This window comes from Dendrobates tinctorius, unplaced genomic scaffold, assembly GCF_039654945.1.
Source record: "Dendrobates tinctorius isolate UK_male_01 unplaced genomic scaffold, ASM3965494v1 ptg000103l, whole genome shotgun sequence".
NCBI classification, from domain to species: Eukaryota; Metazoa; Chordata; class Amphibia; order Anura; family Dendrobatidae; genus Dendrobates; species Dendrobates tinctorius.
In genome coordinates this window covers 12,189,532-12,206,510 of record NW_027361771.1, presented here as the reverse complement: position 1 = coordinate 12,206,510, position 16,979 = coordinate 12,189,532, and the positions used below count along the sequence as shown (strand labels likewise).

At 43.9% G+C, this 16,979-nt stretch overlaps 1 protein-coding gene across 2 annotated transcripts in view; it reads left to right on the top strand.

Moving 5' to 3' along the window:
- Positions 1-16,076, top strand: part of TBC1D16 (TBC1 domain family member 16) — a 92,166-nt gene extending 76,090 nt beyond the window's left edge. For both annotated transcript variants that reach the window (XM_073588081.1, XM_073588079.1), the window contains exons 11-12: positions 768-914; positions 15,262-16,076. In XM_073588081.1, coding sequence (XP_073444182.1) covers positions 768-914; positions 15,262-15,507 — 393 coding nt within the window. In that variant the 3' untranslated portion in view covers positions 15,508-16,076. The remainder of the gene's footprint in view (positions 1-767; positions 915-15,261) is intronic.
- Positions 16,077-16,979: the final 903 nt, after the last annotated feature.

Below are 16,979 nucleotides of genomic sequence, written 5' to 3'. Positions count from 1 at the left end.
TTCTTGAATGTGGTTTTGAGCATCTTAAGGGGTGCAGTTTTTAGAATGGTGTCACTTTTGGGTATTTTCTATCATATAGACCCCTCAAAGTGACCTCAAATGTGATGTGGTCCGTAAAAATAAAATGGTGTTGCAAAAATGAGAAATCGCTGGTCAACTATTAACCTTTTATAACTTCCTGACAAAAAAAAATTTTTCGTTCCAAAATTGTGCTGATGTAAAGTAAACATGTGGGAAATGTTAGTTATCAAGTTTTTTGTGTGCCGTATCTCTGTGATTTAAGGGCATAAAAATTCAAAGTTGGAAAATTGCAAAATTTTCGCCAAATTTCCATTTTTTCTCACAAATAAACGCAAGTTATTTGAATGACATTTTACCACTAACATGAAGTACAATATGTCACGAGAAAACATTTTCACAATCACCGGGATCCGTGGAAGCGTTTCAGAGTTATTACCTCATAAAGGGACAGTGGTCAAAATTGTAAAAATTGGCCCCGTCATGAACGTGCAAACCACCCTTGGGGGTTAAGGGGTTAAAGAACAGCACCACATTTGTGCATGGTTTGTGACTGGTATTGCAGCTAAGCCCAATTCATTGGTCATGTGTATCCCCCATTTTGTGTGTAAGGTCGCTGTTTGCCGAGCACACATTTGGCTGACCGCTGTCATGTATAATTCATGCTCCAATACCTGACCGTGACAGGAGGACAATAACAATTACAGTAAATGAATGTAAAGTGATATAATCACTTTTTCTCCTTTTAGACGGATTATTTCCACCTTTTCCTATGCGTTGCGATAATTGTTCTTTATGGCGAGGATGTCATTGAGCTGCAACTACCGACTGACCAGATGCTGCTACATTTCAGTAACTTGGCTATGCATATGAACGGAGAGCTGGTTCTTAAAAAGGTAAGAACTTTGTTACGTGGCTTACATTTGTCTTATTGTTCCACAAATTAATCCCTTATTCTCCAGTGAAAAAGTAGAAGATGATATATTCTGATAACCAATTTGGCTCCTGTCATCCAAGATTACATTTTGTTATGTTGTTTGGGCCTCAGTGGTCATCATACAGTTGTGGCCAAAAGTATTGACACCCCTGCAATTCTGTCAGATAATACTCAGTTTCTTCCTGAAAATGATTGCAAACACAAATTCTTTGGTATTATTATCTTCATTTAATTTGTCTTAAATGAAAAAACACAAAAGAGAATGAAGCAAAAAGCAAAACATAGGTCATTTCACACAAAACTCCAAAAGTGGGCCAGACAAAAGTATTGGCACCCTCAGCCTAATACTTGGTTGTACAACCTTTAGCCAAAATAACTGCGACCAACCGCTTCCGGTAACCATCAATGAGTTTCTTACAATGCTCTGCTGGAATTTTAGACAATTCTTCTCTGGCAAACTGCTCCAGGTCCCTGATATTTGAAGGGTGCCTTCTCCAAACTGCCATTTTTAGATATCTCCACAGGTGTTCTATGGGATTCAGGTCTGGACTCATTGCTGGCCACATTAGAAGTCTCCAGTGCTTTCTCTCAAACCATTTTCTAGTGCTTTTTGAAGTGTGTTTTGGGTCATTGTCCTGCTGGAAGACCCATGACCTCTGAGGGAGACCCAGTTTTCTCACACTGGGCCCCACATTATGCTGCAAAATTTGTTGGTAGTCTTCAGACTTCATAATGCCATGCACACGGTCAAGCAGAGTGCCAGAGGCAGCAAAGCAACCCCAAAACATCAGGGAACCTCCGCCATGTTTGACTGTAGGGACCGTGTTCTTTTCTTTGAATGCCTCTTTTTTCTCCTGTAAACTCTATGTTGATGCCTTTGCCCAAAAAGCTCTACTTTTGTCTCATCTGACCAGAGAACATTCTTCCAAAACGCTTTAGGCTTTTTCAGGTAAGTTTTGGCAAACTCCAGCCTGGCTTTTTTATGTCTCGGGGTAAGAAGTGGGGTCTTCCTGGGTCTCCTACCATACAGTCCCTTTTCATTCAGACGCCGACGGATAGTACGGGTTGACACTGTTGTACCCTCGGACTGCAGGGCAGCTTGAACTTGTGTGGGTGTTAGTCGAGGTTCTTTATCCAACATCCGCACAATCTTGCATTGAAATCTCTTGTCAATTTTTCTTTTCCGTCCACATCTAGGGAGGTTAGCCACAGTGCCATGGGCTTTAAACTTCTTGATGACACTGCGCACGGTAGACACAGGAACATTCAGGTCTTTGGAGATGGACTTGTAGCCTTGAGATTGCTCATGCTTCCTCACAATTTGGTTTCTCCAGTCCTCAGACAGTTCTTTGGTCTTCTTTCTTTTCTCCATGCTCAATGTGGTACACACAAGGACACAGGACAGAGGTTGAGGCAACTTTAATCCATGTCAACTGGCTGCAAGTGTGATTTAGTTATTGCCATCACCTGTTAGGTGCCACAGGTAAGTTACAGGTGCTGTTAATTACACAAATTAGAGAAGCATCACATGATTTTTCGAACACTGTCACTACTTTTGTCCACCCTCTTTTTTTTTTTTTGTGTTTGGTGTGGAATTATATCCAATTTGGCTTTAGGACACTTCTTTTTGTGTTTTTTCATTTAAGACAAATTAAATGAAGATAATAATACCAAAGAATTTGTGATTGCAATCATTTTCAGGAAGAAACGGAGTATTATCTGACAGAATTGCAGGGGTGTCAATACTTTTGGCCACAACTATATTGCACTTATCGCTAGCAACTAAGTTTACTGTCTGCCGAAAACGACTGCCGCCAATTATCCACCTACGTTTCGAGATCACTGCTGATTGAATATAGTTACTCTGAGCAAGTGCGGATTTGTATCTGCAAAGTCAGCGCATTGTCTGTCTACGCCGTGTAGTTTTCTCCACTGACAACTGTAAAATACTGAAGAAAATAAACCACACATCAGACTTTGTGATGCAAATACAATTAGGGATTTATCATGTCGCCAGGATTTCACAAGAGAGCAGCAATGATTCAGAAAATTGTATCCACCTTCTGGCCAGATAAAAGCGGATGGAGCACTGTGGAATCTTAGCATATTTTATAGATCATCGCACTATTACATTACAAGAATAAACGTATTTTGTCTTGCGGAAAAAAAAATAACATCCAGCTAGGTCAATGGGAATTAAAATAGATATACAACTCTAGCAAAAATTAAGAGACCACTGCACAGTCTTATAAAAATCAGCTTCTCTCCATGTCTGACAGCCATTCCATTCCAGTGTCAGTTGAATCCCAACCAGAGTACACCTCATTCTGCTTAATGTGCTTCTGATTAGGCGATCATCTGAACCAAATCTTATTTAACTAAGGGAAGTATAAAAAAACCCTGCTGTGGTGTTCACAGTCCTCTTGCAATAGGACAAGCTGGATGGCAAAACAAGTGCTAGTAATATCCCAAAAGTAATAGGAAGGAAAAAATAACTTTTAACCATGCCAAGGAGTTGAAAAGAAAAGTCTTGAGTGAGCTCAATTCTTAAAATTTTCAGTCCAATACAACAAGGTCAAGCAGCAGTCATTGGGGACAACAAAACTACAGACCGGTAGAGAGCAAAAGCAACTCTCTACTGACCAGGATGACCGTCCTCTTATTCGAATGTCACTCGGCAACCGCAGGATGATATCAAGTGACCTACAAAAGGAATGGCAAAGGGCAGCTGGGGTGAAGTGCACGGCAAGAACAGTTTGTAACAGGCTCCTAGAGGCAGGGCTCAAGTCTTGTAAAGGTAGAAAAAAGCCTTTCATCAATGAGAAGCAAAGGAGAGCCTGGCTGAAGTTTGCCAAAGACAACAAGGATTGGGCCATAGAGGAATGGAGTAAGGTAATCTTCTCTGATGAATCTAATTTTCAGCTTTGCCCAATACCTGGTTGATGGTTAGACGGAGACCTGGAGAGGCGTACAAGCCACAGTGTCTTGCACCCACTGAAATTTGGTGGAGGATCGGTGATGATCTGAGGATGCTTCAGCAAGGCTAGAATTGGGCAGGATAATCTTTTGCGAAGGATGTATGAATCAAGCCGCATACAAGGATATCCTGGAAAAATAGTTAATTCCTTCTGTTCAGGCAATGTTCCCCAACTCTGAGGACTGTTTTTTCCAGCAGGGCAATGCGCCATGCCACACAGCTAGGTCAAGCAATGTGTGCATGAAGGACCACCACATCAAATCCCTGTCATGGCCAGCCCAATCTCCAGACCTGAACCCCATTGAAAACCTCTGGAATATAATCAAGAGGTAGATGGATAGTCACAAGCCATCAAACAAAAAAGAACTGCTTACATTTTTGTACTAGGAGTGGCATAAGGTCACCTAAAAGCAGTGTGTAAGACTGGTGGAAAGCATGCCAAGACGCAGGAAAGCGGTGATTAAAAATCAGGATTATTCCACAAAATATTGATTTTCCCTTCACCCATGACAGCACCACATGAGAGAGGGATCCGCCCCGCCAGGACAGGAACCTACTGAAACATAAGGGGCGGCACCTCTCCCCCGCTTCAGTTGGGTTCCTGTCCTGGAAAGGAATCCTTCTGACAGCGGCGGTGCCTGTCAGGATGAAAAGACCCAGGGCCGTCCCGGCGTGTAAAAATGCAGGGCTGGTTTACCTGCGACGCTGGCCGTCGGCAGCTGGTAGCGCAGTCCCCGGGGTTTTTCCTCATACGGGCCCCGGGTTCGTGCGGGCACGGTCCGATGTCCTCCCTTCGGAGGTTCCTCCCTGTGCCGCCCTCCCCCTGCGCGCGCGCCCGTTCCTTCCCCTGCATGCAGGGGAAGCCGTGGGCAGAGACTGACGTGGGAGCGCGACCGCTGACGTCATCACGACGCGACGGTCATGACGCCGGCCAGGAGAAGCGGCTGGCGGTCGCGGGGGGAGGGGTAATGAGGGGCTCACTCACTGCATAAAAGAAGGAGCAGAAGCGGCTGCAGGGGTGACAATGGCGTCTCAGGAGGATAGCTCACCGTCCCCGTTGTCCCTGCCCCCATCGCAAGCTTCTGGTCGCAAGAGCCGCTCGAGCGGCAAAAGCAGCAGCCGTCCGAGTCACCGATTGAGGGATTCCTCGAGATCAAAAGAGCGCAGAGAGCACGCTCCTTCGCAGCCCCAGAGCCCGGTATCCGTCTTTCCTGGGTGGTGAGTGATCTCCGTGAAAGTAAGACATTAATAGGCCTTCCTATGTCTTGTTTTTTCTTTTTTAGGGAGGCAAAAAAGCTGTAAGCAAAAAGAAAAATAGAGAATGTGCCATATGCCACAGCCCTTTAGCAAAAGACTACCAAAAGGACTTATGTGTCAGCTGTATCCAGCGGACTATGGCTGAAGAGGTGCCGAGCCTGGCAACAAACCTCAGATCGATAATAAAATCTGAGGTACAGGGCTCACTTAAAAAATTATTAAAAAAGAAGAGTAAGAGTAGGAGAACCTCCCCGAGTTCCTCGTCAGGCTCCTCCTCTTCAGAGTATCAAGTTGAGCACGGGTCATCTTCATCCTCAGACAGTAATACGGGGGGCAGACCTTGCTTTCCTGTAGAAGATACGGACGCTCTCCTCAAAGCCATCAGGTCCACTATGGGCCTGCAAGAGGAGAAGGTAGAGAGATCACTTGAGGATGTAATGTTTGGCGGCCTGCAAGAAAGGAAGAAGCGTACCTTTCCGGTCAATGACAAGGTTCAGGCCCTAATCGAAAGAGAATGGAAGAAACCGGAGAAGTCAGGTAGCCTTCCCTCCTCTTCAAAGCGAAGATACCCCTTTGAGGCTAAAGACACGGACGTCTGGGACAAGGTCCCAAAGATTGACGCAGCAGTGTCTAGGTCTTCCAAGAAGTCGGCCCTGCCCCTGGAGGACTCAGGGGTTTTGAGAGATCCCTTGGATAAAAAGGCGGACTCATACCTAAGGCACACTTGGGAGGCAGCGGCAGGGGGTCTGAAACCGGCAATAGCCGGCACCTGCACAGCCCGGTCATTAATGGTCTGGTTGCAACAACTTGAAGAAAAATTAGCCTCCAAGGTACCAAGAGAGAAAATATTGGGAGAAATGTACTTGCTACACGGAGCTGCCGCTTTCTTGGCTGACACCTCCGCCGACTCAATGAGGTTAACGGCAAGAGCAGCGGGGCTATCGAACGCCGCAAGACGGGTGTTATGGCTCAAAGGCTGCCCTGGGGACATTCAATCTAAGGCGAAATTATGCTCGTTACCATGTGATGGGCAGTTCTTGTTTGGGAAAAACCTGGATGACATCCTGGAGAAGGCCGGTGATAAAAAGAAGGGCTTCCCCAGAGTCATGGGTGATCAGAGGAGACCGCCCTTTCAGAGGGGAAAGTTCAATCGGGGCCGTCCCCCGGGAGAGCGGAAAAGGTGGGACGACAAGAGGAAAAAAGAACCAGGGTTCATGTTTGGGGGAACTACCTCAACCGCCAAAAAATCCCCGCAATGACGCCAGCCCTCTGGTGGGGGGAAGATTGAAGCTCTTTTCTCAAGAGTGGGAGAAAATATCGGCCAACAATTGGATTCTGAGCATTATAAAGAATGGCCTAAAAATCCCATTCTTCCAGCATCCGAGAGCTTCATTTGTGGTAACCCCCGTCAGAAAGGAACCAGGAGAGCAATCAGCCATAGAAATAGAAATTTTAGGACTGTTGGAGAAACAAGTTCTAATAGAGGTCCCAAAAGATCAAGAGAAGGGGGTTCTATTCTCCCCTCTTCCTAATAAAAAAAACCAGACCTCTCCTTCAGAACGATAATAAATCTCAGGCGCCTCAATCAATGGATCATGAACCAAACATTCAAAATGGAATCGGTGACTTCGGCCATAAAGCTGTTACACCACAACTGCTTCATGGCCGTAATAGATTTGAAGGATGCCTATTACCACATCCCGATGCACCCAGAATACCAGAAATACCTGAGGGTAGCCCTATACATCCAGGGCGACCTCAGGCACTTTCAATTCACAGCTCTTCCGTTTGGTATCTCCATAGCGCCAAGGATTTTTACGAAAGTAATAGCGGAAATGACAGCTTTCCTTCGAATCCACAATGTGATTATGGTGCCTTACTTGGACGATTTTTTGGTCATTGGCAATTCAGAACATCACTGCGCACATCAAGTAGAGAAAATAACAGAAACCCTGCAAAGACTGGGTTGGATGATAAACTTAAAGAAATCAAAACTTCAACCCCTAAGGAAACAAACATTTCTAGGTTTCGTCTTGGACTCCGACCGTCAAGTTTGTCTCTTGCCAGAGAAAAAACTAGAGAAAGTGAGAGAAATGACCCTTACAGCAATACAACAACCTCACATGACCCTAAGAAGGGCAATGTCCCTGTTGGGCACGCTAACAGCCTGTATCCCTGCGGTCAACTGGGCACAGTTTCATACCCGACAACTGCAGGCGGAAATCTTGTCAGCCCAGAAACGATTGAAAGGGCGTTTAGAAGGGAAGCTGGAACTTTCCGAAAAGGGGAGAAACTCTCTCACTTGGTGGCTAGACGGCACAAATTTAGCAGGAGGAACTTTGTGGCACAGGCCCGTGTCCGATGTAATATTGACGGACGCAAGCTCCTCGGGATGGGGGGCACACCTGAGAGAACAAATAGCCCAAGGGTCCTGGGGTCACCTAGAGCAGAAGGCTTCCTCCCACTTAAGAGAGTTAAGAGCGGTAAACAGAGCCTTGGGGGCATTCATTCCCATGTTACAGGGTCAAAATGTCAGAATTATGTCAGACAACAGGGTGGCAGTGGCGTATGTCAACCACCAGGGAGGGACAAGGTTAAACTCCCTAATGGACGAAGCCAAAAGAATCTTTCTCAAAGCAGAACAACATCTAACCTCCCTGACGGCCCTACACATCAAAGGGACAGAAAATGTTCAAGCCGACTTTCTAAGCCGCAACAAGTTAAAAGAGGGAGAGTGGGCCTTAAATCGTGTAATATTCCAGAGGATAGTACAGTTATGGGGGCAGCCAGTGATCGACCTCTTTGCCACCAAAAACAACCGGCAAGTGAGGAGGTTCTGCTCCTTAAACCCAGGGGAAAACCCGTGGGCAGTAGACGCTCTGCAAATCCCGTGGCTGTTCAAACTGAGCTATGCCTTTCCCCCAGTAGCGTTAATCCCGGCAGTGGTAAAAAAGATAAGAGATGAGCAAGCCAGAGTAATCCTCATAGCCCCGTTCTGGCCAAAAAGACCGTGGTTTTCACTACTGCAAATGATGTCTCTCTCGGACCCGTGGGTACTGCCAGAAATTCCAGATGTATTAGCTCAGGGGCCGATATTCCACAAACAAGTCAAGGGGTTCCATCTGACGGCGTGGAATTTGAGAGGGCACTTTTGAGAGATAAAGGTTTTTCCCCGGGGTTGGTGACTACTCTAATGAAAAGTAGAAAACCTATAACAACCAACATATATGGCAGGACGTGGAAGAAATTTCTACAATTCCTGGGAAAACCGTTAGGTCAAGAACCCCCAATCGAGTCCATCTTGGAGTTCTTGCAGGCAGGCCTACAGCTAGGCCTGGCGGTTAATACCCTCAAGGTACAGGTTTCAGCGCTGGGTGCATTATACAATTGCAATATAGCGGCAAACAGATGGGTAGCCAGGTTCATAAAATCTTGCCACAGATCTAGGCCAGTTTCCCTACCAAAAATAGCTCCATGGGATCTAAATCTGGTGCTGGAAGCCCTTACGAAGGAGCCGTTTGAACCCATACAGCAGATTTCAACTAAAAATCTCACCCTAAAAACCATCATTTTGGTAGCTCTAACGTCGGCGCGTAGAGTTAGTGACTTGCAGGCCCTCAGTCAACCCACCATATACCCAGATATACCAGGATAGGGTGGTTATGAGAACAGACCCTGCTTACTTGCCGAAAGTAGTAACTAACTTTCACCGAAACCAAGAAATTGTCCTCCCTTCCTTCTGCGAGTATCCGAAAAACCCAGGGGAGGAGAAATTTCATAGCCTAGACGTTAAAAGAACCCTAGTAGAGTATATGTCTATAACCAGCCAGTGGAGGAGGTCCCAGTCCCTATTCGTAGCCTTCCAGGGTGCTAGGAAAGGTTATGGAGTGTCAAAGGGGACTATTGCCCGATGGATTAGGGAGGCCATTAGTGTAGCCTACTGAGCTAGTGGCGTCCCGGTTCCTGACGGCATCAAGGCTCATAGCCCAGGAGGTCGCCACGGCTCTGGTGGAGAGAAAGCAGAGGTATCAATAGAGCAAATTTGTAAGGCCGCTACCTGGGCCTCACCCTCAACTTTCTTTAGACACTATAGACTAAATCTATCCTCCTCTGCTGACTTGACCTTTGGTAGAAGGGTGCTGCAAGCGGTGGTCCCTCCCTAAGGTGTTCGAAGTCTCCAGAATCTCTCATGTGGTGCTGTCATGGGTGAAGGGAAAACCACCATGGTTACTTACCGGTAGCCGGTTTTTCCGGAACCCATGACAGCACCCGTATATTTCCCCCCCTTTTTCACCGTTTGGGTGTGCACAATAGTCGGGTGTATTTGTGTGATGTGGTGTTGGATAAATATGTAACTAACCGGGAAGTCCTCTCAAATGCTCTGTAATCCAACTGAAGCGGGGGAGAGGTGCCGCCCCTTATGTTTCAGTAGGTTCCTGTCCTGGCGGGGCGGATCCCTCTCTCATGTGGTGCTGTCATGGGTTCCGGAAAAACCGGCTACCGGTAAGTAACCATGGTGGTTTCTGAACTCTTCCGGAGTTAAAACATTAGTATTGTTGTTTCTAAAGGATTATGAACTTGTTTTCTTTGCATTATTTGAGGCCTGCAAGCACTGCATTTTTTGTTATTTTGAGCTATTTCTCATTTTCAGAAAATAAATACAAAATTTAGTCCTTGGAAATTGAGAGACATGTCAGTAGTTTATAGAATAAAGGAACAATTTACATTTTACTCAAAAAAATACTTATAAAGAGAAAAATCAGACAAACTGAAAATTTTGCAGTGCTCTCTTAATTTTTGCCAGAGCTGTATATCTATATATTTGTGTGTGTGTGTGTGTGTGTGTGTGTGTGTGTGTACGCGCGTGCCGCGACCAATCAGCGACACTTGCTTAGTCGTTGTGGCAACACGGCCGCATTGCTTATTGTACAGGCACATTAGAGCCGTTAAAGGCATCACTGCTGCATTGCTCATTACACAGGCACAGTCCTGTACATATTCTGGAGTACAATACATTAGGTAATTAGGTAACAGTAGAACAGTGACTACAGCTCTGGGTGTAACTGGAGTACAATACATTAGGTGACAGCAGAAAAGTGAATGCAGCTCTGGGTGTAACTGGAGTACAATAGGTAAGAGCAGAACAGTGACTGCAGATCTGGCTGTAACTGGAGTACAATACATTAGGTAACAGCAGAACAGTGACTGCAGCTCTGGTTGTAACAGGAATACATTAGGTAACAGCAGAACAGTGACTGCAGATCTGTGTGTAACTGGAGTACAATACATTAGGTAACAGTAAAACAGTGACTGCAGCTCTGGGTGTAACTTGCGTACAATACATTAGGTGACAGCAGAAAAGTGAATGCAGCTCTGGGTGTAACTGGAGTACAATACATTAGGTAACAGCAGAACAGTGACTACAGCTCTGGCTGTAACTGGAGTACATTACATTAGGTAACAGAACAGTGACAGCAGCTCCGGGTGTAACAGGAGTATAATACACTAGATGGTGGCCCGATTCTATCGCATTGGGTATTCTAGAGTCTCTGTTAAAATAAAAAAGTTATATACTCACCTTCCGATGACCCCCGGACTCTGTCCCTCCTCTAACCACGCTCCCGGCATCTTCCGGTTCCAGTAATGCTTAACGAGAAGGGCCGGAGATGACGTTACTCTCGCGAGAGTGCGACGTCATCAACAGTGTTTCGCGCTAAGCATTACTGGGACCGGAAGATGCCGGGAGTGTGGTGAGAGGAGAGAGAGTCCGGTGGCCGTCAGCAGGTGAGTATATCACTATTTTTTATTTTAACAGCGTCTCTAGAATACCCGATGCGATAGAATCGGGCCACCATCTAGTATAATATAATGTGTATATGTACTCAGGGACATCCTTGTATTTTGCACCATCCATCTTCCCCTTGAATCGTAACACTTTCCCTATCCCTGCTTCAGTAAAACATCCCCACAACATGATGCTGCCACCACCATGTTTCACTGTGGGGATGGTCGTCATGGTCAGGGTTTTCCTTCTTCCATCTCTTTCCCGGCTTTGTCATGTGTGGGTTAACCTTTCCCTGCCTCTCTTTGGTGCGTGGTCGGCTATTTCTCTGCGCTGCTGCTGACAGCCCATATCAGTTATAGTTCCAGTCTGCTGACCCCATTACACCCTGGTTTTCCCTGACTTCCTGTGTTTGAATGCTCCCTGTACCCTTTCCTGACAGCCTTTTACCCCCGTGATTGGACCCCATTGTGTTTGGACCTGGCTTGTACTCTGACCTGTTACTGTCTAGCGCCCTTGGTATTTCCGCTCCCGACTGGCTCTGACCTTCTGGCTTGTTTCTGACTACACATTCGCTTCTCCCCTCTGGTACCGCGCTCGTGACTGTTACTGACCCAGCTTGGCTGACTTCCCTTCAGCTCCCTTGCGGTGGCCGCTGCGGCATCACGGTTTTACATTAGTAGTACCCTACAGAGTCCACCTCTCTATCTCCCTCTGGTGGAGGTCTCCCGTGCCCGTTCTGCAGCGTCAACAATGGTGTTAGGTAGAGTTGAGCGACTTTGGTCGGATCGGGTTTCGTGAAACCCGAATGAAACAAAATAAGTTTCAGATGAAACTCGTCCGACTAGAGCAAAAAAAGTCGGAGTTTCGTCCGACTTTTATTTCCCATTGACTTGCATTGGGGTCGGGTTTCGGACGAAACTCCGACTTTGTTTTGCTCTAGTCGGACGAGTTTCATCTGAAACTTATTTTGTTTCATTCGGGTTTCACGAAACCCGATCCGACCAAAGTCGCTCAACTCTAGTGTTAGGGTGATGGGCAGTTTGTTTGTTTTTTTTTTTGTTTTTGTTTTTTTTTGTGCCTGATAAAAGCACCTTCCTCCATACATTTGAGGAGTCTTCCAAATGTCTTTTGGCAAACTCAAAACAATCCTTACAATATTTGTGCGGAAGTAAAGGGTTTTCTTCTGCTCAGTCTTCCATAAAGTCCACCTCTATGGAGTGTACAGATTATTATGGTCGTATGGACAGACAATCCAGTCTCTGCTTGGGAATGCTGCAGCTCCTTAAGGGTTACCTTTTGGTCTCTGTGCTGCCTATCTGATTAATGCCCTCCTTGCCCGGGCTGAGATTTTCAGAGTGCGGTCCTCTCGTGGCTGGTTTGTTGAGGTACCATGTTCTTTCCATTTTATGATAATGGATTTGATGGTGATCCTGGAATCATCAGAGATTGGGATTTTTTTTTTATAACCCAACTCTGACTTGTACTTCTCAACAACTTGGTCCCTGACTTGTTTGGAGATCTCCTTGGTCTTCATGGTGTTAGGATAGTGATGCCTCTTGCTTCATGGTGTTAAAGCTTCTGTGGCCTTTCAGAAAAGGTAAAGTGTATATACTGACTGACCATGTGAAACTTAGATTACACACAGGTGGACTTCCTTTCATAAAGCATGTGACTTATGAAGGTAATTGCTTGCACCAGAAATTTTTAGGGGCTTCGTAGCAAAATGCGTGAATACATATGTACATGCCAATTTTTGGTTATTTGATACCATAAAATTAATTTATGCCTACATTTTTCTCACTTCACCAACTTAGACTATTTAGTGCTGATGCATCTTACACAAATCAGATTACAAAAATATTTAAACACAGGTTATGTAACAAAATATGTAAAAAGCCAAGGAAGAGGAGGGATGAATACATATGCAAATCACTGTACTTCAGTCTGTTCAGCTTCCCCTGCTCTATAACACGGTGCCTGCAGATTGGACAGCATTTTCATAGTGACAGGTTCCCTTTAATGTTGCTGTAGGCCTCTTGCTAGCCTTTTATTTTAACCCCTTCATGACAGCCAATACGTATATTTACTGACCTGAGATATAAGGGAACAGCATCCCCATACAGGTGACAATCCAGCAGCTGTCGGCTGTCCACTATAGCTGACAACTTGCTGTATCACAAATGATCGGTGTTGTCACGGTCCATATCTGTTTAACCCCTTAGTTGCTGCTGTCAAAAGTGACTACATCAAATAAATGGTTAATAGATTGTGGGGGCTTGCACTTTAATCTAATTGACACACCGAGATCATGATTGTGTACACGGTCCTGATGTTTGCCATAGCAGTTCATGGCCAAATAGCGGCCTTAAGGTACTGTCACACTTAGCGATGCACCAGCGATATGACGCGGTCAGGATCGCTGGTACATCGCTAAGTGGTCGCTAGTGAGCTGCCACACAGGCAGATCTCACCAGCGACATCGCAGGGGACGGGGGTCGCTACTTACCTGTCACACTAGGCGATCCTGCGTCCTCCCGCCCGGCTCCACGCTCGTCGTCACAGCAGGAAGCGTCGCAGGAAGCTGACGAGAAACAGTCCTGGACGTTCTCGCGCAATCAGCGATTACCAGCGGTGGAGCGGTCGGAGGTAAGTATCACACACAGCGATATCGCTAGCAATATCGCTATAACGTCACAAGTTATAGCGATATTGCTAGCGATATCGCTTAGTGTGACAGGCCCTTTAGAGTCTGCCGGCTACAGTGACCAGTTCAGAAGTTAGTGACATTTAGGTGGTAAACAAACACTTTTTCATTCCGGCTATACCACTTTGCATTAATTCCTGAAAATCACCTGAAGGGTTAATAAACTACCTGACAGCAGTTTTCAATATGTCAGGGGGTGCAGTTTTTAAAATGGTATCACGTTTAGGGTTTTCCAATATATAGCACTGCCAAAGTCACGTCAAACCTGGATAGGTCCCTCAAAAAAATAAATTTTGTAAATTTTCTTGAAAAAATGAAAAATTATCGCTACATTTTTATTTTCAATAATATTTATTGAATTTAAAAAAGAAAAAAACATTTTCAACAAACAAAGGAAAAGCAAAGGAAAGCTGGGAGTTAAGGGAATAGGGAAAAAAAAAAAAGGAAAGATTGCTACATTTTTAAACCTCCTAAAAGGCTAACAAAATAAAATCGCGTTTTTAAAAATGGTGCTGATGTAAAGCGGGCATGAGGGAAATGTTATTTATTCATGTTTTTCTGTGGTATGACTATCTGGATTATAGGGATAATCATTCAAAGTTTGAAAATTGCATTTTTTTTTTTACATGTTTAAGTTTCTGATATTTTTTATAAATAAACACAAGACACATCAACCTAAATTTACTATTATCATAAATTATAATGTGCCACGAAAAAACAGTCCCAAAATCACTGGGATTTGTTGAAGCATTCCAGAGTTATGACCACATAAAGTGACATTGGTCAGAATTTAAAAAATTGGCCCAGTCACAAAGGGGTTAATCAATTTCCCAGGGACATCTGGTTCTAAAGCCACATTCACACGTTCAGTATTTGTTGTGTCTTTTACCTCAGTATGTGTAAGCCAAAACCAGGAGTGGGACAATTAGAGGAAAAGTATAATGGAAACCCGTCACCACTGTATTTATCACCCACTCCTGGTTTTGGCTACAAATAGTGATGTAAAATACTGACCAAATACTGAACATGTGTACGTGGCCTAAGCAATACTATTGTTGTGCCAAATTTAAACATCTATGTTCCTTTGCTGTGTTGTAAGCTGTTTATGGACCATGGCTTTTGCAGGAAAATACAACTAAGACAATGTCAGTAAAATCCTACTAGAACTGTGAAACTTTATATGCGGTTAATCAGAATCACTGTGAATGATGGCAGCTGTGTACTGACTACTCATTAACATATGTTTAAATGTGATTGGTTAATTGGGGACACAACTGTATGCCCAATTGTAATAGGGTGTAAAAACTTATGCAACCACATTGTTTTTGTAAAAAAAAATAAATTTCTCTCTCAAAATGATTTGCTTGTCTCAAATGGATTTGTATAGATTATGGGGACATTAAAGGTGGAAAAAGTTCTAAAAAGATTCTTCTTGGTATTTTGTTTTACATGACAAAACCTGACATTTTAACAGGGGTGTGTAAACTTTTTATATCAACTGTACATTGCTTGTCTTATTATAAAAATGCTGCGGTTTCTGATTTCTATTTTTAATACCTTTTTTTTGTTGTTGTTGTTCACAGGCAAGGAGTTTACTTTATCAATTTCGTCTCCTACCCAAAATTCCCTGCAGCCTCCATGACTTGTGTAAGCTGTGCGGTCCCGGTATGTGGGACAGCGGCTATATACCAACAATTGAATGCAATGGTGAACACCCAGACTCCAAAAGTTGTTTGTATGGTGGAACTGTAGAAAAACCTATTCCAACGTCGCCTAGCGAAAGCAAGAAAAAACACAAACCACTTGATGTTTTTACCTTTAGGAAATAAAATGTCTCCAAACTCCTCGAAGAGTTTCAAAGTGAAGTTCTTTATTCACTGTGAATTGGGTTCAGTGGACTCTACATTTATTTATACTGTCAGTGGACTAGCTACCATTTCGATCACTGCCTAAACTGGACTAATTGGTTTAGGAAAGGTTGTTGTTTTTTCTTTTTTTTTTCTATATTTGATTGGTAACAATCCTTAAAAATTTGTCAGGAACATTTTCAAATCTATTATAAAGCCTTTGCTAGCGAAGCACAATCCTGTACCACTTTTCTTCCTAAAACTCACATGAAAATGTAATTTAATTCAATAAATCTGTTAGTGAGCTTTTAACCAATCTGTAGTTTCTAATTACGATTATTTTCAATTATTTTTTAGCTTTTTATGTCTTATTTTTTTTCCTAGTTATTTTCTATTATCGCACAACCAGAAACCAATCAGGTGACTTACGACTATCAATATTTTCCACTGCACTGCATTAATGGGAGATACATGATTTACTTGAAGTCAGTTCCTTTATGTAACCTGTACCGTTCATAGCAGTGTAAATAAATTGCATTTTCACAAAAAAATTTTGTCCTTTCATAATTACTGTAACTTGTATAAAGAATAATGTACCCACCAAAATGACTGTCATCAGGTTTTTGCTATGTAATCTGAGAGCAGCATGATGTAGTGGCGCTATCCCTGATTCTATTGGTGTCACTAACTGGGCTGTTTGCGGTTTCAATACAATCAATTTTTTTTTTTTAATCAGCAGGAGATTATCACTGGAGGACTAGTTGGCTGGTGCCAGGAAGTCCAGCTAATCTGTGTAATCCTGCCCCCATCACTGATTAGCATCTTACTGACCATATACAGTGGAAACAAAAAGATGCCAATCAGGTGTGTGGGCCAGTTATGCACAGATCAGCATTTATAGCACTGCTATGTCTACAGCAGAAAAAAATGGGATATCAGACCTTCAGCTTGCGGTCCAGTAAGTGACAAGTCGCTGGAATCAGGCTCTCTACCCCTACATCATGCTGATTACATGGCAAAAATCTAGTGACCGATTCCCACCAAAAGCCATAAGCATCATGCTAATGTATCCAGCAATTGGTAGGAACACAAGTATCTTTTGATCATGGTAAAGAATCAGGAAAAAAAAATCATGTTAAAAATTTGAAGCCATATATTTTCTTTGCTAGATGTAATTGTGACAGCCTGTTCTTTTAGGAATAACTTTTTAGAATTGAAACATAAGTGTCGCTGCATCAACACCGATGATTAGGAACTGGCTCATTGAAATGTTAGTGTCTCAAAAGTTATGCCATGGAATCATGCTGCTGATCACCCGCTAAACCAGCAAAGCGCTCGTTTGTTGGGTGAAATGTTCTTTTAGTTTCTCGTCAGCGCATGGTGCTGCTGTGAGCGATGGCGGCATATGTGCACTGGACGATCAAGTAATTACCGGTTCAAAGCAGGTTCGGTCT